At 42.8% G+C, this 27,401-nt stretch overlaps 1 protein-coding gene across 1 annotated transcript in view; it reads left to right on the top strand.

Annotated features, from left to right (window-relative positions):
* The window catches only part of ABCD2 (ATP binding cassette subfamily D member 2), a 64,355-nt gene that overhangs the window by 15,594 nt on the left and 21,360 nt on the right, over nucleotides 1-27,401 (top strand). The window contains exons 5-6 of the mRNA XM_054018991.1: nucleotides 3,783-3,877; nucleotides 5,628-5,773. Coding sequence (XP_053874966.1) covers nucleotides 3,783-3,877; nucleotides 5,628-5,773 — 241 coding nt within the window. The remainder of the gene's footprint in view (nucleotides 1-3,782; nucleotides 3,878-5,627; nucleotides 5,774-27,401) is intronic.

The following is a 27,401-nucleotide window of genomic DNA, read 5'->3' on the forward strand; positions in this document are numbered from 1 at the left end:
ATCTGAAAAGAGAAAAAATTTGATGTTTTTAGTAGGATTTGGCCTAAAAAACTTCAGGCACTGAAAATCAAAATGTGTTCAGTTTTCATATTTTCAACAAAAAGACGCAATTTTCCACTGAAAATTTTTCAGATCAGCTCCAACCCTCCTGCCTGCCTTTCCCCTTGCTCCTCCTACCCTCTACGTTCTGTCATTTCCCCTCTTTCTCCTCCTTCTAAGGTCTGTGTATGTGCCCTCTGACTGAATTCTCACTGTGCCACATTACTCACCTTCTGTCTCTACCCCTCACCACCATCCAATTTCTTTCCCAATCCCCTCATATGGCCTTTTGCCATTTACTTCTCCTGATTACCCACATTGGACTCCTTCCATTTCCTGCTTCCCAGCTGCTGCTGACAAACCAAATCCCTTCTCCACCCCCACAGGAAAAAAGTAGCTATTCAGAGGCGAAGGAGTTAAACTGCTATGTGTGAAATATTTTTTTCCTTCTCTTACAACATTATTGCCCTTCAGCACAGATTTCTCAACAGGGTCATAATAAACACCCTGAGGCGGCACAAACATTAACTGTAAGCATTAACTGATTTCTTGACCTTGTAGGACATGACAATGTGTGATTACCAATAAAATAAACAACATTTTGTAATAGCTACATTTTGTAATGTAGTAGAGAAAAGGGTTTTTTAGTCCAAATAGTGGTAAATTAATGTACTTGGCCCACAGGCAATTGTTCTTTAGCATGACTGCCTAGTTATTTTAAAGACTGAATGCAGTTCAAATATGAGAACTCTGCTGATGTTTCCATGCGGTATAGCATCCCATTCTTCAGTCCATACCAAGACTTTGTTTCCACTACAGTTGCAGAGGCAACATATTTTCTGAGGCTCTCCCATCAGAGTTCCACTGTAATAACATTTTTCTTCCTTTCTTTCAGCCTTGATAATTTCAGAAATCTCTGCATAGAATTTATAACAGTGGAGGGGTGTGTGGGTGGGTATCTGTGCATATGTGTGTACACTCATGTGTGGATACATGTGAAAAATCCATGTCTTTTAAGGCAAGTTTATTACATTGCCCCACACCACTTATTTCTTCTTAAATCGTCAGTATCAACTTGTGCCACCAAATAATGTTATATTATCCTCTGTATTTACTATAGCCCATAACTTTACTGATGTAGGCTAAGAAAGAACGACAACCTTTTAAACAGACAAGGTGGGTGAAGTAATATCTTTTATTGGACCGATTTGTGCTGGTCAGAGAGACAAGCTTTCGAGCCACACAGAGCTGCTTTTCAGCTTGTCTCTCTCACCAACAGAAGTTGGTCCAATAAAAGCTATTACCTCACCAACCTAATCTTTCTAATATCCTGGGACCAACATGGCTACAACTACACTGCATACAACCTTTTAAATACTTTAGTCAAATAACAATAATATATTACTTTACTTAGTCTTTCCTTATCTTATCATTCAGAATTATAAAAAAGGATCATCACTTAACTTTTGTAGCTGTGCTATCAATGTATATGCCTCATTACATTAAAAAACAAAACAAACAACCTCCAACCCCCTTACATTAAGAGAGCCTTACGGTCGCAAAGTCAAGCACTCAAATATTAGGAAATCCCAGAATGAATGTTACCTATGCAACTCTCACCATGATATCTGAATATTTTACAAATGTTAATGAATTGATCTTCACAACATCTGTTTGAGGGTATTATTATCCCTGTATTCTATCTGGGGAACTGAGGCATAGAGAAATTAAGGACAAATATGTCATAGGTGCCCAACTTGAGACGCCTAGGGGTTTCAGATTATTTAGTATTTTTATAACACCTTATATGTCCAAAGTGCAGGTTTGACTTCTGTTGCAGTCATGACCACTCCTGAAAATCTGGTCCGAGCTGTTTGATGTCAGGCACCTAGAAAATAAGGAACGCACAGTTAGTGGCCAATGGTGGTGATTTTGGTTCAAGTGGCTTGTTCAGCATCACATGGTAGAGGCAATCAAGTAGAATCTAGTTCTCCAGGATAGCATTTTAATTCTCTAACCATAAGACTATATATTCTCTTCTGATGGTCTCCTGCCTCCTTCACTACACATTTTCCAACTTCTCCGACAAATGAGGCAGGCAACAGATGGAATATTCAGAGAATGTAGCTGCCAAACTCTAACAAGCCTTTATGTTCAAACTTTTTTCAGAGGCTTATAACTTGGCCAAATTTGGATTAATTTTCATGGAGATGGCATAAGGCACGCCCCTGACATCAGGGTGACCTGTCTGCCAAATTTCAAGTTCCTGCCACGGAGCTTGGAAGCAACAGAGCTTCTCAACTAAGTGGTCATAAGAACTATTTTAAGATGGGAACAACAACCCTAATTTCATTCCCAGAAGCCACCAAAATATTTTAGCTGAAACTTTGCAAAATTCAGCCTGAGGAAAATGCCCAACATGGAAAATTTCAGCCCAAATAGTTACAGATTGGTAAAGTTATAAGCAACTGAAAACAGGGTCTTATAATGGAAAGTGTAACGGAGCCTTAATTATAGGCAGTGCTACCAGATCCACCTGTAACAATCCTGTATTTAATTGTTTCTTTATTTGGATTAGTTTAAGACTTGACAAAATATGTAGGGTTGTCAATTAATCACAGTTAACTCATGCGATTAACTCAAAAAATTAATCGTGATTAAGCACAGTTTTAATTGCACTCTTAAACAATAGAATACCAATTGAAATTTATTAAATATTTTTGATGTTTTTCTACATTTTCAAATATATTGATTTCAATTACAACACGGAATACAAAGTGTACGATGCTCACTTTATATTATTATTTTTATTACAAATATTTTAAAAACAAAACAATGTAAAACTTTAGAGCCTACAGTCCACTCAGTCCTACTTCGTGTTCAGCTAGTCACTAAGAGAAACAAGTTTGTTTACATTTACAGGAGATAATGCTGCCCACTTTTTATTTACAAAGTTACCTGAAAATGAGAACAGGCATTCACATGGCACTTTTGTAGTTGGCATTGCAAGATATTTACGTGCCAGATACGCTAAACATTCGCATGCCCCTTCATGCTTCTCCACCATTCCAGAGGACATGCTTCTATGCTGATGATGCTCATTTAAAAAAAATGCGTTAATTAAATTGGTGACTGAACTCCTTAGGGGAGAATTGTATGCCCCCTGCTCTGTTTTACCCACATTCTGCCATATATTTCATGGTATAGCAGTCTTGGATGATGACCCAGCACATGTTGTTCGTTTTAAGAACACTTTCACTGCAGATTTGACAAAATGCAAAGAAGGTATCAATGTGAGATTTCTAAAGACAGCTACAGCTCTCGACCCAAAGTTTAAGAATCTGAAGTGTCTTCCAAAATCTGAGATGGACGAGGTGTGGAACATGCTTTCAGAAACCTTAAAAGAGCAACACTCTGACGTGGAAACTACAGAACCCGAACCACCAAAAAAGAAAATCAACCTTCTGCTGGTGGCCTCTGACTCAGATGATGAAAATGAACATGCGTCAGTCCACACTGCTTTGGATCGTTATCAAGCAGAATCTGTCATCAGTATGGACGCATGTCCTCTAGAATGGTGATTGAAGCATGAAGGGACATGCGAATGTTTAGCGTATCTGGCACGTAAATATCTTGAAGGGACATACAAACTCCAGAAATTCGTGGCTCTCAGCACTGTTCTTGGACTAATAGATATCACTGTCCCCCTGAATGTTTCACTAACTTTTTTTTTTAATTTATAGGAAAAGTTATTGATGTTGATCATGGAATTGTTTGTGAAAATGTTCCTATTATTACCCCAAATGGAGATGTGGTGGTTTCCAGACTAAACTTCAAAGTAAGATGATATGCAAGAATCTTCTGATTGTTGCCATCACATTAACACAAAACAACACAGAGTTCATGTACCCTATGTTAAATACTTGGAGAAGAGGGGAAGTCAAGAAAGGTAGGCATAGTGGCTCACTAGAGGCAGATATGTACAGTGTATCCTGCTCAAAGAAAATGGAGAGAGAGGAGAAGGAATGGTTTGACTTGTGTCATTGTCAGATTAAAAACTACAGCTGCATTTTCAAAATTGCTTAAGGGAGTTCTGCATCCAACTCCCATTGAATTTCTATGGGACTGAGGTGCTTAACACCTTTAGGATGCTTTAAAAATCTTCGAAGTCCACAACATTAGAGTGAACAGTGAGTCTGTGGAACTTCACTTGACCACTCCAAGGATCAATAGTAACTAACAGCTGACAGTATAATCTGCAGGCCCAATCCTACAATCTTTGCTCAGTAAAAACTCACATTGTTTTCAATGATTTATTGCAAATAGCAATCGATTCCTATTGGCATCACATTGTTAATGCATTTCATTTATTGAATGATTCCAAAATATGTCACAATATTGAATGTTAGTGCAGTAATTATATAGAAATAGGTGAAAGCATTGGAAAGTTGCATGAGAACGTCCACTACCTCATTATGCATCTAATTGCTCATGTTACCTCTGTATTTGTATTCTGGGTGTGTGCGAGAAACAGAGAGAGAGAGCCCCTTTAAGGAAATAGTCACCACCTGGCAGAATAGGGCCTTTAATTTGGCAAAACTCCCAGCTACTTTAAATGTATTTCGTTTAGCACTATAAAATGATGGACTGATATTTAGGCAGAGATACTTGTATGTTTGTACACTTTATCTAGTATATTTATAGAGAGAATTCACAAACAGTGCTATTGGGTGGGTGGAGGGAAGTATAGGGGTGTATAGGGTGAATAAACAAAGGTGTGTGTGTGTGTGTGTGTATATATATAATGTATGTATATAAGAAATGCATAAAAATGACACTATATAAGCAGAAATGGAATTTTGAGGTTCACCCCTTTGTGCCTAATTCACCCATACAAAAAATACCATATGCTGTTTAATGAGATTGTGATGGAATTTAGTGTAGTTATAGAAATGTTAACGTTTTTAAGGTAGTGAGTGTCCTTAACTCCTTACAGTCTCCTCAAAAAAGTCAGTGCATGCAAATACTTGAGGGGAGTATTTGGCTCTAAATATGATTTGTAGATGCAGAACAAGGAATACTGAACCCAAGATTCATCATAGATAGTGACATATGGTATGTGGGCATGTTTTTCCCAGCTCTATGTGACTAGGGTCTAATTTTGCTACATGTTAAAATGAACTGCAGTCAGATTTTACCTAAGACACAAAGTGCCCAAATATTAAAAAAGGTTTCAGTGCTAATGACTCATGCCCCTCCACAAAATAGCCTTTTGTAAGTAGTACCATACCCATCTGTTTCCTAAATTAGGGAAAAAAACATCTAAATTGTATCTTTGGAGCTAGTAAATATGATTTCTTCTGGTTCCTTTGCTTTTGCTCTTTGAATCCACATATTCTATGCAAATACAGTTTTTCAAGCACTAGACCAAATAAGAGTTGTAGCCAGTTTCACAATTTGTATTTACTTAAACTAAATGCTTAGGTGGTTTCATTGTGGGGTGTGCTAGATTGTGTCATTATATGCTTCATAGTAAAAGTGATATATTTTGAAAGGTGGTTGTTTTATCGTTTTCATGACTATTTTAGGTACAGGAAGGAATGCATCTTTTAATCACTGGCCCCAATGGTTGTGGAAAGAGTTCTCTTTTCAGAATTTTAAGTGGTCTGTGGCCAGTCTATGATGGTGTTCTCTACAAACCGCCTCCCCAGCACATGTTCTATATCCCACAAAGGTACGTGCTTTGCCTACACTGGAAATACTTTTTTCCCAATTTTGTGAGATTTGGTCCACTTTCTGAACCCCAGGCATCTAAAGTAAGGTTAGAAGGTGGTAACCGTCACCTCTTATTACTGGAAAGTGCAGAAGAATTGCCGCCACATTCAGTTGTACGGGGAGAGCTCCCATTGCCAGTCACCAACGTGTGATGGGGATGAGCCCACATACAGCCAGAGAGGGCTGGATGACTGAAGAACACTGGGGGAAAGTTTAGGCTTTGGAACATAGTTTCCTTTTCCATCAAGCAAAACTTGAAATAGGCCAAATAGAGCTTGTTTTTAAAATAAATGTGAAATAAAGTATCACAAATGGGGAACATTGTTTTTCCCCAAACTTGAATTACAATTTAAAACCCCTAAATTTTGCAATACTAAACCAAAACCAAATCCAGCATTACTTTTACATTTTCACTTTTAAATCTGTGTTCCTTTTGCCAAGGAAAGTATGATGTTTTGAATGTTTCCTTTGTAATCTGTAGGCCTCCCAGAACACAATCCAATCCAATATATTCCAATATTTCTCTTTAGAGTTCTAACTTGCATGTTTTTGCAAAAGCTAAATCAAGCACTGAAAATCTTTGCTTGCCTTTTGTAGTTCACCCTCTTCACTTGGGTAAAAGTAAATGTTCACAATGTTTCTGCTTAGAAAATAGCAGTGATAAAGTAGAATGGAAGCTGTTAAGTGATGGATAGATTTTTTCTCTGCAGACAAACAGAGCCTTCAAAACAACATAAAAAGCCTGTGTGTAAATAACGCAAAGGAGTATATTGCAACTAGATAGTGTCATTAAAGCTCAGTACTGAGTAGAAGGCAGTGAAGAGTTGAACAATCCCAAGAAGAACTTCTCAGAACTTCTGGGGAGCTGTTACATCACTATAGAAATCAATGGTGTACACTCACCTGGAAAGAAAGGTTTAAATGATGAGCAGTATAAAGAAGGTAAACCAGGCACTTCTTGTTCTTGTTGTTATGAGAAAGGGTAACAGAAGACATTCAGTGAAACTGAAAGGCAGCAAATTTAAAATTGATAAAAGGATACTTTTTACATGACAACATTAGCCTGTGGGACTCCCTGCCACAAGATATTATTAAGGACCAAGAGTTTAGCAGGATTTAAAAAAATGGATAATGAGCACCCACAGTTACAATAGTAAGGATTAAAAAAAAAAGAAGTTTAGAAGGGATATAAACTGTCATGCTTCAGGGCATGTTACTCAATCTGTTACTGAGGTGGCTAGGAAAATTTTTCCTTATGGGGAGTTTATTTTATAAATGCTCGCTTCAGGGGTTTCTTGCATCTTTACCCAGAGCATCTGGTTCTGGCCACTGTGGGAAACACAGTATTAGACTAGGTAAGCCATTGCTCTGAATAAGCATGGCAAGTCTTATGTTCTATTTAAGATTTTAAAAGCCAACTCGAGAATCAGCTTATTTAATAGAAATAGCAAAGGATAATTATCCTCCAGTGTGAATGCAGTTCTGTCAGGAGCCAGGCAGAGCTGCAATAAGAAAATAGGCCATTTTGGAAAAGAAGCCTGGTTGGTAACAAAGGTCCCGTGATTACAATCCTCCAGCTCCCCTTGAACCAGAGATCTGAAGTGATGACGGAAGTGGCACTTGGAACCGTAGGGGACTTTTTTAGGCAATGGGAAAACAAGTTTTAAAGAAAAAGCCACCCTCCTCATTTCCTTCCTGGCTCCACCTGAAACATTTAGAAGGGTCAGGAAGGGTTACATCTTAAACTTCCCTCTGACTGCTAGAGATTTAGACACTAGTGAGGCTGAACTCCACTTGGAGGAGCCACTTCTGTGTTCAACATCTCTTTTTGTGTCTTTGGAGAAGGCTTCCCCCAAACTGCTCTGCAAGTGATCCTTAGCTGTGACCTGACGGGGTCACCTCTAAAGGGGAGAGAGTAATTCACTCTCCTTAGCCATTGAATTCTTGCCCTCCTTGCTGAGATAGCAAACAGAGGTACCAGTTGGGGTTATGGTTTTGTGATGTGCATAGATGTCCTCTTGGAAGTAAGTTGAAACCATCAGTTCATTTCAGGGTAGCCATCAGATACTATCACTTTCAGTCACTACTTGCATAGCACTTGATTGTAACTGTGACACGGAGGTGAAAGGTGAACATTAGTATGTTCCTTGCTTTTAAAGAGGTATTTTTTTTAGTGTTAATGCCTTTGCCTCTGCACTGTTAACATCTGTCACTACTTCCAAAGTAATAGATTTCTTTGCTAGGAGCTTTTTGAACTCTGCCATATAAACATATACATAAGCTTTTACTAGAATTAGAATATGACAAAAAGGGGCTTATATGTCTCATCATCATCTTACTACTAGCTCTTCTCGCCCTTCCTCATTTATAATCTCCAAGTAGCATATCAAAAATCTCTACTTTTGAGATATCCTTGCATAAACATTTTATGATGGTTAAGTCTAAGCAAAAAATGTAACGTAATATAGAAAGATACTGTATAGTCTAATGTGCTTCACTAGGTATGTTGGTATTAGGCATAAAGCACAGTGTTTTAATGTGCTGGCGACTCTACAATTATCTTTTTCTATATAGTTACAAATAAACGAACTGATGAAAGAGCCTGGTCACAAAACATAACAAAACTCTATAACAAACAGAGTTCAGTAAAAACAAGGGCAATAGAGTCCATGACTGTTGCAAAATAAGACTGTTCCTTCAGCGTATGAGTAGTTGTAGGACAAAAGGGGGTCTTTAGGCACTGTTGCCCGTTCTCCCATCTTCAAAAATCATGAGAACCAGGACCAGGTTGACTGTAGTAGTAATTATAGAAGAATGGGTTGTTTATGAAAAATAGTCTACACTACAAAATAGATTCTCAAGCTTAACACACAAGTAGCTCAAATTATAGTCTATATACAATAATAAGGTCAAGCACTCAAAAGTTAGGATATGCCAAAGTAAGGCTGCCCTTAGTATCCCTATGGGAGTGTGCTGGAGTGTGCCTTGCCCCAGAAGGAGGGAATTTTCACATCAATGAGACTGTTGTCTTTCCTGGCTAGCAGGTCCATTTCAGAGCTCTCAGTTGACTAAGTTCCATCTTAGTTCAGGTGGCCCCATTATGGTCTTCTACTTCAGAACGGGATGAAAGTGAGAGATGGAGTTTAGGACCCTTCTAAAATCTGAATAGAAAGCTTCTCTGTCTTACTGGGTTGAAGGATTTAAAGTCCTCTTTTTGAGGAAAGGGAAAGTCCAGCTCTCTGGGATATAAATTCCTTAAAACTGAGAAGCTTGGTCCTCAGCCAGCAAGTAGCTTGTATTTGTAAAAAGGACTGTGGGATTGAAACTTTTGAAGATTGGTGGGTGAAAATTCCCCCTCTCCTCTCACTCAAGTTATTTTACCACATTTATGATCAAATCTTTTCAAGATCTCAAAGCAGCATCCATATGAACCTGACAGGATTGACTTTACTCTTCTGGGAGCCCTGGAATGAACATGGCCAGTAGAATGGTGTTACTTCCTAGGTGGGGTGCTAGGCAAATATTCAGGGAACTCTGACTATAGCTAAGGGTGGATAATTTAATAGTCTTTGCTGGGGTTATTTTAAGGCTGTTGAACCTTCCTTTTTTGTAGTATGTATTTGTATTCCTATATGAATTGTATATAGTGTTTTAAATATTTAGCTTGTTCCTGACTAAAAGAGACAGAGAATAATCCCAGCAGATTGTAAATTGTGCTTGAATCCTGCAATTGAAGCAAATTGTTATGTGTCTTGGGAAATCTAGCCAGTTTACTTATTAGCCTGTTACAATTTGCTGCATGGTCAGGGTGACATTTTTATTTGTTTGTTTGTTTGTTTGTTTGTTTGTTTAAATAATTGAAAAATTGCAGACTTGATAACACTTTGTCCACCTGCCTGATTTCCTGAAGAGGATCTGTTGGAGAGGGGACAGGATGTCAGGTTTTCCATAAAACTCCTTTGAGTCAGGCACATGACTATCAATCTGAGATGATTTAAGGAGGCTGTAGGCCACCAGAGAGGGTCTGCATGACCATGGTTCGCTTATTTAGATCACCATTTTCATTTGCTCACAGAAGAAAAATGTGTTGTATAGCAGAATGCCCTCAAGCAACTCTATGTTGGTGGAGCAGTGAGTTTGGCGGATGAAACATGGGGTGGCTTATTAGATTACAGCCCTCTCATAAAATACAATATGTTAAAGAAGCACAAAAGTATACTTGGAATCTCTTTTATATCTCCAATAGTCTTTGGTGGGTTAGGTTGCCTAGTTGTTAGCACACTTAGTGCTCCCTGTCAGTGGACAGGTCTTGCAGTCCCAGTCCTCTTTTAACCAGAGATGCAGTGAGTTGGGCAGTGGTAGGGGAGCCTGGGTCTGTCCACTCCACCAGATTCCAAGGGGTCAACAGTGTCTGGCCCCTGAAAGTGCTCTCCAAGTTACCCTCCCTGGGTTACTTCCTACCATCTGCTGTTCTCCCCCAGCTTCCAGTCCAATATAAGGTGAACAGAAAAAGTAGAAGCCACCAAACCATCAGCCCCAACCAGGCTCAGCATACAGTCCCTCAGGGATGCTTCTCTGACACCTTTGTCAGGAGCCTTCAGGGCAGATCTGTCCCCTCCCCAACCTCCTACTTCTGGGCTGGGTTGCTCCTTTTTCAACCCCTTTTCCAGTTGGAACAGACTGGGCCCAGTACTGTCCTTGAATACCTTCCAGCCCAATTTAGGGTTTGCATATCCCATCACAGGGTCCTATTGAGTACTCAATAAATGGGCACAATTCCCATTGAAACCAATGGGAGCCATACTTGCTTACTTAGAGCTGAATGTGGTTCTCTGTCAGCTTTTTTTTTTTTTTTTTTTTGCATAGACCAATATAGTTAGTGCTCTCACAGGTGAGATCATCAGCTGTGCATCAAAGACTGTTGAGTAAGAAATAAAAAAAGAATCTCTGCTGATATTAGGCAGGCAAAAGATGAACCATCACAAAAACTCCAAAGTAAAGGGGCTAAATGGAATGATTACTGTTTCATTGCTGATTTTGTATGTAATATCCAGTCCCAAAAATGCATGGACAGTCAGCTGGCTTGGTTGAATTCAAAGCTGAACACATAAGTAAATTTTGTAAAAAGGTCGATTTATCTCCTTTTATATTACCAAATTTCTGCTGCTGTTGAAACACTTCTCAGTAGCTTTACTTAGAGATTTCTAGATTCGAAAACAGTGCATCACCTGGGACTCCCTGTTTTCTATCTCCTAGATTGATTAATATTAATTAGGCCTGTTGTCAACATCTCTTTTCCAGGTTCTCTGTCTACCAGTTCACTATGAGATTTCCATTATTTTTTTTTTCAATACGTAGGGCTAAATCTTGCAGCACTTAGTCGAGCAAAAATTCTCAGTAATGCTAATGGGACAGTCTTCACCCGCATGGGCCCATAGAGAGAGCAGTTCACGTGCTCCATGAAGCACAGGGTCTGCAACTGTCCTAGTGCTTCAGTAGGTGTATAATGGGGAAGTGAAGGAAAGGCTCCTTTCACTTCCTCTTTTTCCTCTGATAAGGCCAGGGTCACTCTAGGCCTAACTGTGTCTTGTTTTCAAGAGTGGATCAAAGTTAGTCTATTTATTCCTTTTACATTCCCTTTTAATTGAATGTAAATGGTCAAGAGGGTAGAGTGAAGCAAAAGATGAATGCATTTAAAATTTAAGGGACACGGAAAATCTTGTTTAAAAAAATCCAGAAACACTTTTAAAAACTAAAAAAACAAAAAAGCTTGCACAGGAGAACATAAGAACTAACTCTACATATATGAAAATGGAACTCGTCCTTGAAACAATCTCACTCCTTCCATACTAAAGCAATTGGGCATGTCTCTAGGGTTACCATTAGTCCGGATTTACCCGGACATGTCCTCCTTTTTGTGCTAAAAATAGCGTCCGGGGGGAATTTGTAAAGCACTCAAAATGTCCGGGATTTCCCCCCTCCCCCGGCAGAGCAGAGCGAGCGGCTGGGAGGGCTGCAGGAAAGTCCCGGGCTGGACTCAGGAGCAGCTGTAGAGGAGCTCCGCCCTGCATTCTGAGCAAGTGTATCAGCACAAAGTGCAGCCCTCCCCTTTTGCAACTGGGAGCGGTTTCTGCCATGCAGCGTAGCAAAACGGGAGCGAGAGCACTTTGTGCTGATACAAGGGCAGCTCTCCCCTGCAGCCCGGCTCCGGCAGCACTGTGCAGGGCCAGGGACCGGGTTTTGTTGTGCTGGGGAGCGCAGCCACGTGTCCGGCTGGCACAGAGCCCAACACCCTGTTCTGAGCAGCAGGGTAAGGGGGCCAGGGGGCAGGGAGGTTCTGGAGGGGGCAGTCAAGAAACGGGGGGGGGGGCTTTTGGGGGGGAGTGGAGAAAGTTTTGGGCAGTCAGGGTACAGGTAGGGGGTAGGGTCCTGGGGGGCAGTTGGGGGGGGTCTTAGGAGGGGGCAGTTAGGGGACAAGGAACAGGGAGTCTTAGGTAGGGGGTGGGGTTCTGGAGGGCAGTTAGGAACAGGAGTCCCAGGAGGGGGCAGTCAGGGGACAAGGAGCGGGGGGGTGGGGGGCTGGGAGTTCTGGGGGGGAGCTGTCAGGGGGCAGGAGTGGGGAGAGGGATCGGAGCAGTCAGGGGACAGGGAGCAGAGGGGTTTAGATGGGTTGGGAGTTCTGGGGGGGGCTGTCAGGGGGCAGGAGTGCGGAGAGGGATCGGAGCAGTCGGGACAGGGAGCAGAGGGGTTTAGATGGGTTGGGAGTTTTGGGGGGGGCTGTCAGGGGGTGGGGAGTGGTTGGATGGGGCATGGGAGTCCCAGGGGTCTGTCTGGGGGTGGGGGTGTGGATAAGGGTTGGGGCAGTCAGGGGACAAGGAACGGGGGGAGGGTTGGAGGTTCGGGGGGGCGGGAAGTGGGAGGGGCAGGGGCGGGGCTAGGGCGGGGCTCCTCCCGTCCTCTTTTTTGCTTGCTGAAATATGGTAACCCTACACAACACGTGGCAGCAAGCCTCTTAGCCTAGGTTGACAGACTTGCACTTGCAGGGCTCATGTTAGCTTTTTAAATATAGCTGTGTAGCCAGCTCTTTGAAGTTGCGACTCAGGCAGGAGATTGGGCTCTGAAGCCTACCCCCATCCCTAGGCTTCAGAGCCTGAGCTCCAGCCCAAGCCACAACATCTGCACAGCTACTTTTAATATGAGCCTGAGGCTGTTGTCCCGGGCTGGGAGGTTCGCTGGCGCAAGCTTTGTAGGCACACCCATTGTGCCTCTGGGTAACCTGACTTGCCAAGTCTGCCCTCCCCTAGTTCTCTCCTGGTCTTGGGAGAATATTCTGGCTCTGGCTCTTTGTTGAACTAATGAACTCTAGAACTCCATTCCTATTTTGATGAAGCTAGTGCTCACTCTTCTTCTCCTCACTTTCTATCCAAAGCCTCCAAACAATCTCCAAACCTCTTCAGCTGTAAGGAAACACAGCTTCCTTCAGACCATCTTGTCTCTGACTTCTTTTCTCTCTCTTTCAGTATAATCCCCAGCAGAATCCCAGACTGACATCCCAGTGGGTTACCTTGACAATGCCACAGGTCATTCATTAGAACATTTCCGGCCTGTAGATCTTCATGGCAGCATAAACGTTCTTAGAGCTACTGATGTTCATTATTCACCATGCTCTACTTATAGTAACAGGCTTTCATTGTTTTTGGGCAATTTATCATTCAGTTCATGTTGATCAGTCAGACCTATTTCAGTTTTTCACAATCTTCCTAGTATAGCACATTCCTAAAACATCCAGCATTAGCTCCTTAAGCTTTCTTACAGATTGTAATGAGGCAGAGTGGCCTCCCTTCGAGCTGAAGAGTGAGGGACCACTACACTCCCCCCAGTGGGCGGAGCTAAATCCACCCCACCTCCCTCACCAGAGGTCCCAGGGTGGGACAGGAAGTATAAAAGGAGTTCCCTGGAGCTCAGTTGGGGCTGGAGCACCAGAGGGAGCAAACGTCGCTTCCAGAGAGCTGGGATCTCAACCGGATCCTGGACTAGGCCCCAAGTGGAGCTGTGCCCTGCAGTCTGAGGAGATAGATGAGTACCCCGAGGAGCTGCCAGGACTACCGTCAGACAAATGCCCTGAAGAGCTGTGGGAACTGCCGGTGGCTGAGTACCCTGATAAGACAGAGGACCTTGGACTACAGAGCCCTACACCCAAACTGCCCAGGGGAACCAGACTCTGGTCCAGTTCAGCTGCTGGAGTGTGAGTTAGCGTGTTGACCCCAGTGGTGGAACACCCCGCCATTGTTAGGGCCCTGGGCTGGGACCTGGTGGAGTCGGGTGGGCCTGGGTCCCTCCCACCCCTGACTTCCAACCCCTGGGGTAGCAGCCTCCCCACCTTTAGGCCCAGAGGCCTGCGTTTGTCGGCCTGCTAGAGTAAGGACATCTGACTGTTTGGTGCCCTAATGGCCTGGGCTCATAGATTCCTTTGCTGCTGTGCCCTGACTGCAGGCCAGAGCCTAGACTGTGCACTGGCCCACAAGGGCCAGAGCTCCCTTATAGACTGTTAATTACTGTTGGCCCCAGCCAGAAGGTGCTGGGCTATAGACTGTGGCTCTGCCCCATCTAGGGTTGCCAGGCGTCCAATTTTCAACTGGAACGCCCTGTCGAAAAGGGACCTTAATGACCCAGGCCATTAAATGTCACGTTGGTGGCGGAGCGGGGGCCCAGGACTAAGGCAGGCTCCCTACCTGTCCTGGCTCCATGCTGCTCCTGGAAGCGGCCGTCAGGTCCCTGCGGCTCCTAGGCACTGGGGCGGACAGGGACTGGGAGGCTCCGCGCGCTGCCCCTGCCCCAAGTACAGCTCCGCAGCTCCCATTGGCTGGGAACTGCGATCAATGAGAGTTGCAGGGGTGGTGCCTGCGGGTGTGAAGGCAGCATGCACCACGCAGAGCCACCTGGCCGTGCCTCCGCCTAGAGGCCGCAGGGACCTGGTGGCCGCTTTCTCAGAGCTACAGTAAGCGCTGCCGGGACCCTGCATCCCCCCACATCCCAAATCCCTGGCCCAGTCCGAAGCCCCCTCCTGCGCCCCAAATCCGTTGTCCCCAGCCCAGAGCCCATACCCCCTCCTGCACCCCAACTCCCTGCTCCCAGCCCAGTGAAAGTGAGTGAGGCTGGGGAAGAGTGAGCAACGGAGGGAGGGGGAATGGAGTGGGTGAGGGGCATCAGAGAAGGGGCAGGGTATAGGTGGGGCCTCAGAGAAGGGCGGGGCAGGGGTGTTCGGTTTTGTGTGGTTAGAAAGTTGGCAACCCTAGCCCTGTGCAGAGGGCCAGAGTTTCCCCTACAAAACGTGACTTGCAGTCTGCCTGTAGTGAGACGGAGTGGCCTCCCTCCCCACTCAAGAGCAAGGGACCACTACACAAACCATCTCTCTGAACCATATTCTTAATCAGTTAGGCTCAGATTTTCACATCCCATGCTGCCACATCTCCTATCCAGCATAGTTTCCAGTGTAAATCAGGCCTTTTTTGTATGAGGAATATGGTTCTTCATTACTATATATATCCCCTCTTTCACTGTGCACAGTCTTCTGGTATTATACAGAAACCTTACATGACCACTTTCATATCTGTCAGCATCAGAGTCCACTTCCATAATTCTCCCTTCCTCCAGTACCTCTCTAGCAAGATAGTGATAATCGGAAATTTGATCTGTGTTCTAATGTTAAGCCTTTTCCTTCAACACCAGGCTTGTAAATCTTTAAAATGGAAACAACCAAAGATTCACTGATAGTATTGCCCACCTTACTTGTCTTTCACCTGCTCAGGTTTAAAATGTAGCTCAGGAGAGTATGGAACAGAATGGGCAAAATGTGCTAGAGTCCTCTTGAAACTTATGTCCTTTCTTCCAACTTTTCTGTTTCTGCTGTGTTATCTTGATTTCCATTACAAGGCTTTGTTCCCTGGTGTTTCTCCTTCTGTGTTCTAAAATTCTCCTTGGCTACTAAATAAAATTGCATAAACTACCGAGATACTCTTTCTTTTGTCCTAAACTCTTCAGTAACCCAGATGTCTGAAGTGATTTTCCTCAAATAGCTCCAAACTTCACCTCCGGGATGAGACTAAGCAAGGAAAATTTCAGTCTTAAAATAACTTTTTCAGAAAGTTAAAAGCATGGGATTATAATTCAAGCCCCAGTGTTACCTTGCGTATACAGGTAGTCAGTAAGTGTAAAATATGGTTATTTTACAGGCAATTCTTAATTATAGAAACAATCATCATAGTGAGGATGGACTGTATTTTGACAGATATTGGATTATCTGCTTTTCTTTGTGTGACAATGCATCAGAATGTTACAAAATGTCATGATGAGGTAACAACTTTAAGAAGACAAAGTTGTAAAGTGGGTAACTGTGGGTTATCTACTTTATTTTAGATAAGTCAAATCTTGTTTTGCTCTTTTCATTAGTGGACATGTAAACTGTCAGTTTTTTATAGCATGTATTATCATGTTGACACAAAAAGAACAGGAGTACTTGTGGCACCTTAGAGACTAACAAATTTATTAGAGCATAAGCTTTCATGGGCTACAGCCCACTTCTTCGGATGCAGAGACTGTCTTGTTTCAGGTCCATTTTTTATATACTGTAGTTCTTGCAAACAATTGTAAAGTGCATCTGACTCTCTAGTGTTTAATATTCTAAAGTATCTGTCACATAATCTTGACATCTTCTGGTAAATCTGTGACTCATTTTGGGGGCAGAGAAAGTTAACTGGTTTGTTGGCTGCGACTATGCCATGTAGCGTTCTCTTCTGAATTCCAGCACCATGTTAACATCTTCTATTATCCCATCTACTTGTGAATAGCGATGTGCCACCACCTATTTTATTTCCTAACTTTTCACCATTATTTCAGGTCACTTTATACACAAAACTAACTCCTTTGCACATAGTTTTCATCAGTGACATTGTTTGTCAGACTGATTTTCATCATATTCATTGTACTCCCTATACAAATATTTGTCCTTAAACGTTATCACTCATCATAGAGGTGTGAAAACCAAAGCAATGTAATTGGTTAGCTGATATAAACTAGCATCCTTATTTGAGCAGCCATCATTAATGTATATTGAAAAAGGAATAGGTGGATTTCTAAGGCCTGGGAGGAAGTAGTCTGATTTGAAACTAATGGTGGGCTTGCTGTTAAATGTTATTGAACCAGCCTTTGAGTGACATATGCCTTTTCAAACTAGGTTTAGTTTAGATAATTGGCTATTAGTTTATTTGAATGATGCTTTGAAAAAAAATGTTTCTGAAGCAAATGCACTAAGGTCAGACAGAGCTTCTGCTGACCTGTAAAAAATGAGCCATTTTGTTCATCAGGCCTGTTGCTATGTCCATCAACTAGGACACAGCCTTCACAATATTTCTTAAACATGATTCTGAGGAGTTCTCTAATGATACAATTCAGGCCAGGTAACGCTTCATCTGAATTAATAGAGGACACCTTCAGTGTTGAGATGCTTGGCTCTACCCCATCCTCATGGAAGGAAGGTCCATCTTATCCTGTCTAGATCAGAAGAGGCCTTGTCTTTATCATATGTGTTAGTTAAGGGCTTTGCCTGTCTGAGTCAGTGGAAGATCTGCCCAGTTCTATCAAGGATTCACTTAGAACTGTGAACTTCAAAGGATTTTAATTTGCACATGGTTTCTGAACACCGGAATGATCAGCAGGCGACTTGCAAAATGAGTAAGGTTTATCTGGGCTCATTTCCAGAAGTGAAAATTGGCTTTCTGGATTAGCTGTTATTTCCTCTCAAGCCGTCCAAAGTGCCTTGACTACCACCCAGACACTGAGTCTACTAATTAGTGTAGGGCTTACAAGCACTTTATTTTGTGTAGGCAAAGAGCTATGGAAATCCCAGATTGTAAACCACACTCAGTATGCTACACTGGGGTTTATATTTTAAAGTTCTTTGCATAAATCAAAGGTCCCCTTGTTGGGGAGATATGAATTGGAGTAAGACGAGATTCAGTCAAATGAGGGAAAATGTCTAGTTTTATGTTGATAATTTTCATGTGAGTAATGGATTTAGAGGATTGCTTATAGACATGCAGAATATGAGCTTATTGATCCTTACCTGCAATTAAGTTAACCCTGCTTCATACCTTGGATACTCTCCTGAGCAGAAACAAGTAATCATTCTGTATTGTATGATGAGAACAAATCTTCAAGGAGAGAATCACCAAACCTTAGTTTAGAGAGACAGAGCGGGCGAGGTAATGTCTTTTATTGGACCAACTTCTGTTGGTGAGAGGGATGAGCTGAAGCGTTTTGTGTAAGCTTGAAAGCTTGTCTCTCTCACCAACAGAAGTTGGTCCAATAAAAGGTATTACCTCACCCACCTTGTCTCTCTAATATCCTGGGACTGACATGGATATAAAATGGTATAAGCTTTTTTTTTTTTTCTTTTTTTTTTCTGGTAACGTATATTACTGCTCGGGAGTGGATGGCTTAGGGGACTGCTAACTCTCTATTATATTATTTTGTTTTGCAAATATCAATAGTGTATTGCTGTGTCCCCTGTATGCTCCAATTACAGAGAACTTTGCCTCTGGTTCAGATCCTGCCCAGGTCAGCAGTGGATAAAAGCTAGTTCAGTTGGCAGGTCATCACCTCCATCCACTTCCTAGTGGACCCCCTTGTCTTCTTCATGGAAACCAGTTCCTTTCTTGGCACAAATTGGCATATTTATTGGCAAGTTTGTCTTAGCAGAGAGACCAAGAATTACTCTGGCATAACGATCTAATTACTGTCTTGCTTATAAAGGTAGTCTCTTCAGGACCAGTGGCTTGGTAGTGTTCTCATACCCTCACTTGCATCTGTAAAAGACTGAGACCTCTTAATACTGAACCTGGCTTAAAAATATGGAAAAACAAGGCCTTGAACATTTTGATCTGAAAAATACGTAGGAGAAACAATTTAAAGTAACATTGTCAGACCAAACTTGACAAATGTTTTATAATTTCATACACTGTAAGAATGGAAGTACCTGGCTGATATTTATGGACCTGATTCAGAAAAGCAGGTAACCATTTGCTTAAAGTTAAACTGTGCATGGTGTTTGTTTCCCTGAGAGAACCCCTTTAAAACTTGCTATTGGTGGCAAGAGAAAGTGCATTAAGTTAAGTTGTGGATTTTATCTATCTATATTGGGGACAGCTTTGTATTCTAGACAAATTAATTGGTAGTCATTGTTTTGATGACGTAGCTTCTATGGAGAAATCTAATTCCAGTGTTCAATTTGAGTTATTCGTTCCAACCTAACCCTTTTAGTTGATTTCAAAATACTGTAAATATTGAATTGATAGAAGAATACAATAGGGACTATTTAGTATTTCAGAAATATGTTTTAAATATCATATTTGAATTATTCAGGAATATAAAATAGCATATTCTGGTGTCTTGTGCATGTAGTGTGATAAGTAGCAATTTGACACCATAACACAATCTAGGAAACACTGGAAATTCCAAAGGACACAGTCAAACATGAACAGGAAGAGTAGGCAACTCTGTGAGATTTCTTGACACCAAACAATGTATTTCAATTTATGATTCTTTGATTTTCTGTAGATTTCACTTTTCAAGGTCTCTGTTGTATTAAAGGGTATTTGGTGGTAGAAATGTTTTCTTTAGAGGGAACTGTTGCTGGCTCACTTACACAGTTTTCATGACCAATGAACATAGTGGCTAAGTATTAAAATTATTATAGTGGGGTTGGTAGTACTGCCTATTATTTAGGTTCCCCAACACTTCCCATGGTAAGAGCCTGATTTCATTTGCTTATAATTTTGCCAAACTTTAAGACTGAAATTTAGACTGCAGTTTTCCATGCCATTAATACACTTTCTGAAATGTACATAAGAGTAATGCGATTGGTATTTAAAAACAGAATGAAGATGAGCCTAAACTGATTACTTGTTATGATTATTTATTATTTGTATTATCATACCACCGAGGAGCCCTCGTCAAGGACCAGGACCCCATTGTGCTCTGTGCTGTACAAACACAGATGGATGATCTGGGACCTGTGTAAATCAGAGTGACTGTGTCACATAGTGATCAGCAGAGGCCCTTGAGTTGAAGCACCGCTGTTTAAAATGGGAGGGGATGGCTCACAATACACTGATCCATGAAGGGTCCTTAACTTTGAAATTTGCTCCTCTGTACCCCTTATATTTGTTGACTTTCATGGTCTACAACTAGGCACATCTATTTTCCTGGACTGTTAGGGAGAGAGGAGAGGCATGGAAAGACTGCTTGCTTAGGAGAAGTGGAATATTTTTTCATTTTTCTGCTTGATTAATGTGACGTGTCATTGAAAGCTGGGGTAATTCAAGGCTGCATTTCTTGTCTTTATTTTGTATGGATGTGGTGTCTTTTAGATTAAAGAACCTAGAGGTTGACCTTGGTGCTTTTTGTGGTATATATTTACATAGAGAGGTATGAACAGGCTAAATGGAAAAATAGTTTTGGTGAATTGTTCACAAAAAGTTCTTTATGCTATTTCATGAGCTCTAGTTTTAATGTAAGTGATCTTGGTGATGGTGAATTGGTAGTTAAAGCATGTATCTAAAACTGTGGGTCATGACCCCGTTTTAATGGTGTTGCCAGGAACTTGCTAGGGCCCAGGGCCGAAACCGAAACCTGAGCCCCATTGCCCAGGGACAAAGCCGAAGTCTGAGGGTTTCAGCCCTGGGCAGAGGGGCTCAGGTTACACCCTCTGCCTGGAGCTGATGCCTTTGGCTTTATCTTTGGCCCCTCCATCCGGGGCGGCAGGACTTGGATGGGCTCAGGCTTCAGTTTCCCCCTCCTGGTGTCATGTAATAATTGTTGTTGTCAGAAGGGGGTCATGGTGCAATGAAGTTTGAGAACCCCTAATTGGTAGCAGCGAGTCAGTAATACTTAATTAAGGCATGTAGTTAACAATCCTAGTTATTATTTCTTCCCAGGTTCTTTTCTACCAGAGATGTGCTTGCACTTTCTATAGAGAGAGTCACAGAATTGTCATTGTGATTTTTCTGCCTTTGATAGAAGAGTGAAAATATCTTTTGTGCTCTATACTTCGTACCCTGTTAGTGGATGTAAGCTAATTACATTCAGCTTTGGTAATTGAGCTACCTGAAATATTTAGAAGATGTTCTTGGATAGCTTTTGTACATGTGGAGAGGAAAGTTTAGTGTAGGCTATTTTAAGCACAGATCAATTATTTATAACTTCAGAAGGGTTTCCTGGCCCTTAAAAAATCCTTCAACTAGATACAGTAGAATCAAATATATTATGAACCAAGGCTACTGCTCTCTAAGTAACACTCCACTTAACTAATCTTCATTTCCACTATCTTACTTTCTTTTTAAATAGTGCCATCTTTTTCTATCCTAGGATTGGTGTCTGCAGTGGAACATAACTAATGTTCTTTCAAGACTCTATAACTTTATAAAAGCTCTTAGTTGTGTTATGCTGCTGTGATTGTTCTTTGTTCACCTTATTAGTCCCAGCAGAGAGTTGAATAGGAACCGACATCACTTTACTTTATAGCTGTAGGCTGGGATTTTCTAATGTGCTCAGGCCCAGATTCACAGGATTTAGATGCTGTAATGCTTAGCGCTACAATGCCTAACTTTAGGCACCTATAAAATCACAGGAACAACACTGTGTCCCACAAAGCCTGATTTAGGCACCTAGGCTCCCTGTACAATGAATGGGGAGAGATAGGCACCTTAGAATGCAATCCTCAAAAGACAGCATTCTAGGAGGGGAGCTGCCTAAGCTAGCCAATAGGAGATATTTTGATGTCAGAGGTGTGTGCTAAACCCTTCCCCTCTCTGCTTAGTGATTTACAAGTGGCAACCACAAAACAGCTGGAGGAGGAGGTGATGCGCACCTTAAAAGTTTTAGCCCAGTGGTTAGAGTATTCACCTGGAATGTGAGAGACCCAGGTTCAATTCTCCCCCCTCCCGGAGGGGAAAGTGTGCTGTAACCAGTGAGCCATGGGAAATTCTGATGTGGAGCTCTTTTAATCTCTCCCGATGAAGCCGTTCCACTGTGGATAAATAATAAAAGAGCGAATGGAGCAGGGGGGACTGGACCCTTACAGAGTCTTCGGACCAGAGAGACAGAGAGAAAATGACTCTGTAGTCCAGTGGTTAGAGCACCCACCTGGGAGGTGGGAGACCCAGGGGCCAGTCCCCCTCCTCCAATTACTGTTTCATTATTTATCCACAGAAGAACACCTTCAACAGGAGGGATTGAGGGAATCCTGTGTCAGACTATCTCGGTGATGAGAGCACCTTCCTGAGAGGTGGGAGACCCCTATTCAAATACTTTCTCCCCCTCTGGGAATCAGGGGGGAATTGAACCTGGGTCTTCCACATTCCTGACGAGTGCTCAAATCCCTGGGATAAAGTTCTAAGGTGGACGGCAGCACCACCACGTCTTCCAGCCTGTTTTTGAATGGATCTGATCTGGTAGGCTGCCACCGAGGAGGCCCACCAGATTGGGCCCTGCATGTGATTTAGGTGGATGAACACCTGTCTTCCCCCAGTTTGTGGCTCACTCTGGGGCACAGGCAGGAGAGAGGCACCCAGATGCCTAGAGGGAGGCAGCAGTGCTCATGCCCAGAGGCAGGAGCATAGGCACTGAGGGAACTTTTACTGTGGAAAATTTACTCACTGTGTGAGTTTAGGCACCTACAGGGCTCAACAAGAGTTTATGGATTGCAGTGGAGCCAAAACTGGGGCTTAGATGTGTAAATCTCAGAGATTTAAATCTGAGATTTAGGCACCTGAGTCTGGGGTTTAAGTGCCTAAGTACCTTTGTGGGTCTGGGCCTCCCAGTGAAATCAGTGGGAGTTTTATAATAGACTTCACTAGGGAGTGGATCTAAGCCAACACTGAGCTCTATTGAAAAATCCCACCCGTAATTCTTTGGTTATCAAGATCCCAGCATCCCAGTATAGTCTCTCCCTGCCCTACCCCTATGTTAAGGGGGTCTCTTACCATCCGAAGGCAGAAACTTTAAACGTACGTCAATCTGAGCGGGGTTCATTGGGCTTTTACATCCCCTTTATTTTTCCTATATAACCCAATCCTTCCTTCCGAGCAACAGCCACCATTTGATGTTATAGTTGCAATCACTCATGGATGGTGTATGGCGAGCCAACTCATCCAAGATTATATCCATCTCTGAGTCAGCTTCACAGAGTTGTGACAGAATGGTGCAAACTGTGCTGCTTTTGCCTCTTCCCCATACAAAACAAAGCATTTCTGTGACAGTTGCAGCTCCTGCCCATAGAAGTAAAGTAGTGTTGATCACTTCTGAAATCTGGTCTCCTGTGTGCTCTAGCTTTTCATTTGGATTGAGCTCTGTCACACTCCAGTACAAGCCACTTAATTAAAATATACTTTAAGTGCATTAATTACTGCATGCTGTTTTTAATTAATCTGAATGGTTCACAGTCCTATCTCAGAAATGATCAAAATGTAATCAGTTACAATAATTTTCTATGGTAAGATTGGGGTTGTTTAGAATACTTAATCCATTCTATAAGCACATCCTACCTTAAACTGTTTTGAATTTCCATGTAAAACAAAAAAAACCTGAATACATTCAGGAAGTATTTTTAAATGCTGGTTTGGAATAGGAATTTCCAGGCATCCAAACATGGATTTTCCTCACCTGCTACCCTGACAACGTCTATGCTAACAAGACCCTCCACACTTCAAGACAGTGACTTAGAAAATGCTAGTACAGTTGGATTGGACTACAGCCTTTCTATCCCGTCATGCCTTGTGGACCAGCATTACTCCTCCTTTGGTAACACATCATCTATATGCTAACCCTGTGATTGGAGAGATCAGTAGCCATTACAAACAGTGTCTTTTTGAGCTGTGCATAACAGTAATGCAAGCAGTATTTTTTTTTTTAAAAAAGATGTGTCTAAACTGAGTAACCATGAAATCGTGTTCCTGCATCTTTTGTTCTTCCTCATCCTGTCCCCTCTCTAAGATTTCATCACCCTCATGCATAGTGTAAAACTTAGACCATAGATGTTTTGAGATCACAGTGTCCTGGTGTGAAATGCAGTCATTCAGGTGTGAGTTGAAACTGAGGCCCTGAGAGCTTGTGGTCATTAAAGGTCCCTTGGCATTATTTGCAAGATTAAAAAAATATTATCCCCAGTGTCCCAGCCAAATTATAGTTTGGGTAATTACATTCTACCCACCTAAATCCTCCCTGCACTTTCAATTAATTACAGTTTTCTTGTTCACTTCTTGATCTAAATTGTAGGGTTCTGTTGCTGTGCCCTGATACTGTTGATGTGTTCAACCCCAGAGATGGTTGCATTTCAGGAGTGGGTAAAATAATTCCAGGAACTGCTTTGGGATGGTGAGATGGAAGGTGCAATACAAATGTAACACAATATTACTTAGGAAATGTATATAGTGTTTTAAATTAATTTGTTACGTAAATAGCTAAGTAAATGCATATAGTTAACTACCTCTTTCATTGTATGCAATGTAGTTGTAGCTGTGTCGGTCCCAGGATATTAGAGAGTTGAGGGGTGAGGTAATATCTTTTATTGGACCAACTTCTGTTGGTGAGAGAGAGAAGCTTTTGAGTCACACAGAGTTCTTCTTCAGGTCTGAGAAAGGAACTCCCAGCTTCACAGGAAAATGCAAATTGGAACAGAATATTGAGCGTAAGTAGTTAACATATATTATAAGGGACTATTCAAGCTAGAGTGACCTGTTAACATCTCTGCAGTTATAGGACAAAAAGAGGGGATTAGTGGCAGGGGTGAAAGTAACTTAAAGGACTTACTGGTATGCAGGGTGGCTGGGGTCTTGGGCAAGGTGGGGCGGGACGGGACGGCTCTGGGGCCCTGGAAGAGGCGGGGCCTCGTGTGGAAGGGCTGGGGCTGGGGCCAGACTCCCCCAGCCAGCTCTTCAGTGCTGTCCAGCCGGCGCCATCCGGGGCTCCGGTGGCGATTTAAAGGGCCCAGGTCTCCGGCCGCTGCTGCAGTAGCAGCAGCCAGGAGTCCCGGGCCCTATAAATCGCTGCCGGAGCCCTGGGGCTGCCGGCCACCACTACCATGGCAGCGGCTGGAGCCCCAGGCCCTTTACATCACCGGGCCCCAGGGCAGATGCCTCTTTTGCCTCCCCCTCCCCGTCAGCAGCCCTGCTGGTACGATGCTTAAAGTCGGCTGTGTACCAGCCCATACCGGCAGCCACTTTCTTACCGGTACACCATACTGACTTACTTTCACCTCTGGTTAGTGGGTAACCAATTGTAATAAGCCATAAATCCAGTGTCTCTGTTCAGTTCACGATTTTTGGTGTCTAGCAGAGTAATGAATTTAAGCTCCCGGACTCGGCTTTTGAAAGTGCTGTTGTGCAGGCTTCCTTTTGAGGATGAGACCTGATAGGTCAGACAGAGTGATCGCTTTGTGAAAAGTGTTCACCCACAGGTGATGTGGTGGTTTTGTCTTTTATCATTTTCCTGTGTGAGCTCATTTCAGAGCGTAGTGTATAGTTGTGTATAGTTGTGTGTATGGTTTCATTGTTGAAGCTGATTATTGTGTCCAGGAAGTTGATGCTAGCGTGGGAGTGTTCCAGAGAGAGTTTAATGGATGGATGGTGCTTGTTGAAGTTGTGGTGGAAACCTATGAGGCAGTTTAAGCCATCTATCCAGAGGATGAAAACAGGGATTTGGAGCAATCAAATTTTTCAATTGCTCCACTCCAGCTCCGGGCACAAACCTACTGCTCCGCGCTCCAGCTTCGGGCTCCCCTCCAAAGCCCTGGATGAAAATACCATCAATGGTTTTGTAGGAAAATGACTAAGTGGTTTTCAGCAATTCATATTCCCTGCCTCCCCCACTCCAAAAAGCTGGTGCTGAAAACAGTTTAACTTTCACTAAATGCTAGTACAGCAATTCCAAAACTTTTTGTCGGCACAACCCCATTTTAATGAATTATTTCCTCCCGTGACCCCAGACAGCACAGAGGATGCCATTTTGAAGAGTAATGTGACCTCGTACCTATGGTGTGTGTGAGGTCATGCCACATGGGGGATGCCATTTTGCTCTACAATGTGGTGTTGTCCTCACAGCATGACCTTGTACCTATGGTGCACGTGAGATCACGCTGTGTGGAGGTTGCCGTTTTTAAGTGATGTCCTCCACGCATTGAGAACTCACACACACCATACATGCAAGTGTAACCCACACACCTTCTGGGTATGGTGTTCTGTCCCAGCTAGTGGCACTGAGACCACTTAGAGAGAGAGAGAAGAATGAGTCTCCTCTACAGCCTTTTAGCTCTTGTGGTAGAGGCTCATGCACCAAGCTCCGAGGTCCCAGGTTCGATGGCCAGGGTCTGTTGGCATTACACAAGGTCATGCTGTTCCGAGCAAACTGGCTTCCTCCACACATGCGGGATGGCCATGACCCCATCTGCTGATGGCATGACCCCATTTGGGGTTGCACCACAGAGTTTGGGAACCACTGTGCTCGTGTAAACAGGACAACACCATTTCCAGCTCTGTTACAGAAAGTGTAATTGAGGCCTAGGCCAATGCCACTAATACATGTAAAACTATATAGGGCCTTAGTCCGGTAAGTCCATAACTGTTAGTGTCATGAAATTCCTTCCCTTTACCCTGCAGTGGGGTCTGATCGGTGTCATAATATCAGTGGGTTAGACCACTCCCTCCTGAAAGGACTCCCATGGGAGGAGGCCATGAAGACACAAAAACTTTTCAAGAATAACTTCACAGCTTTCTGTAAACTTTCTCCTCAAAGGAGTGGGGCCATGGGGGCCATGGAGTTTGCCTGGGTGAGACTTGCCAGCCCCAAAGATCCTGGAGTCTGCAGAGAAGGGTTGCCCACACCTCTGGGCACTGTAAAACTAACAGTAACAGCAATCCACAGAGACAAGAGATGTTTACGTGGAGCTCTCTACTGCTGGCCCCACCTCACTTCTCCTTTGGGTCCTCTTGCCTCTGGCACCACAGCTCTAACAGGAGCTGTACTGATTTTGGCAGATGATCATCAGCAGCAGCAGCTAAAGAGGACCCAGAGGGAGTTAATATAGCTCCCAGCTATAACAATTTCCTCCTGGATTTCTACACAAAATGCAGGGAACAGTGTTTTGCAGCTGACTAGATTCTGTGCAGGCCCTGCCTGCGCCCCCAAATATCTCATAGATCACCCACAGGGTGCATCAACAGCATCCCAGAGAGCAGAAGATGGTGATAGCAGGAAGGGAGATATCAGCCCTCTACAAGTGCATTTACTAGGACTATCTGGTCCAATGAATATCAATCTAATATGTATCAGTGTCTGTAGTAAGGTAGTAAATTTTTTTGAATGGAGCCCAGGTTGGTTCCAGAACTAGAGGCAGATGAGCCTTGCCTCAGTACTAAGGCAACCAACTGAAGAAACTTATTACAGACAGAATAATAAAGGTTTAATCATTGAAGTCAAAGGTCAGATCTTGGGCTTTGCAATCCTCCAGTGGCACAAAGCCAGTGGATGCAGTCTGC

Source organism: Malaclemys terrapin, chromosome 1 (genome assembly GCF_027887155.1).
Source record: "Malaclemys terrapin pileata isolate rMalTer1 chromosome 1, rMalTer1.hap1, whole genome shotgun sequence".
Classification (NCBI taxonomy): Eukaryota; Metazoa; Chordata; order Testudines; family Emydidae; genus Malaclemys; species Malaclemys terrapin.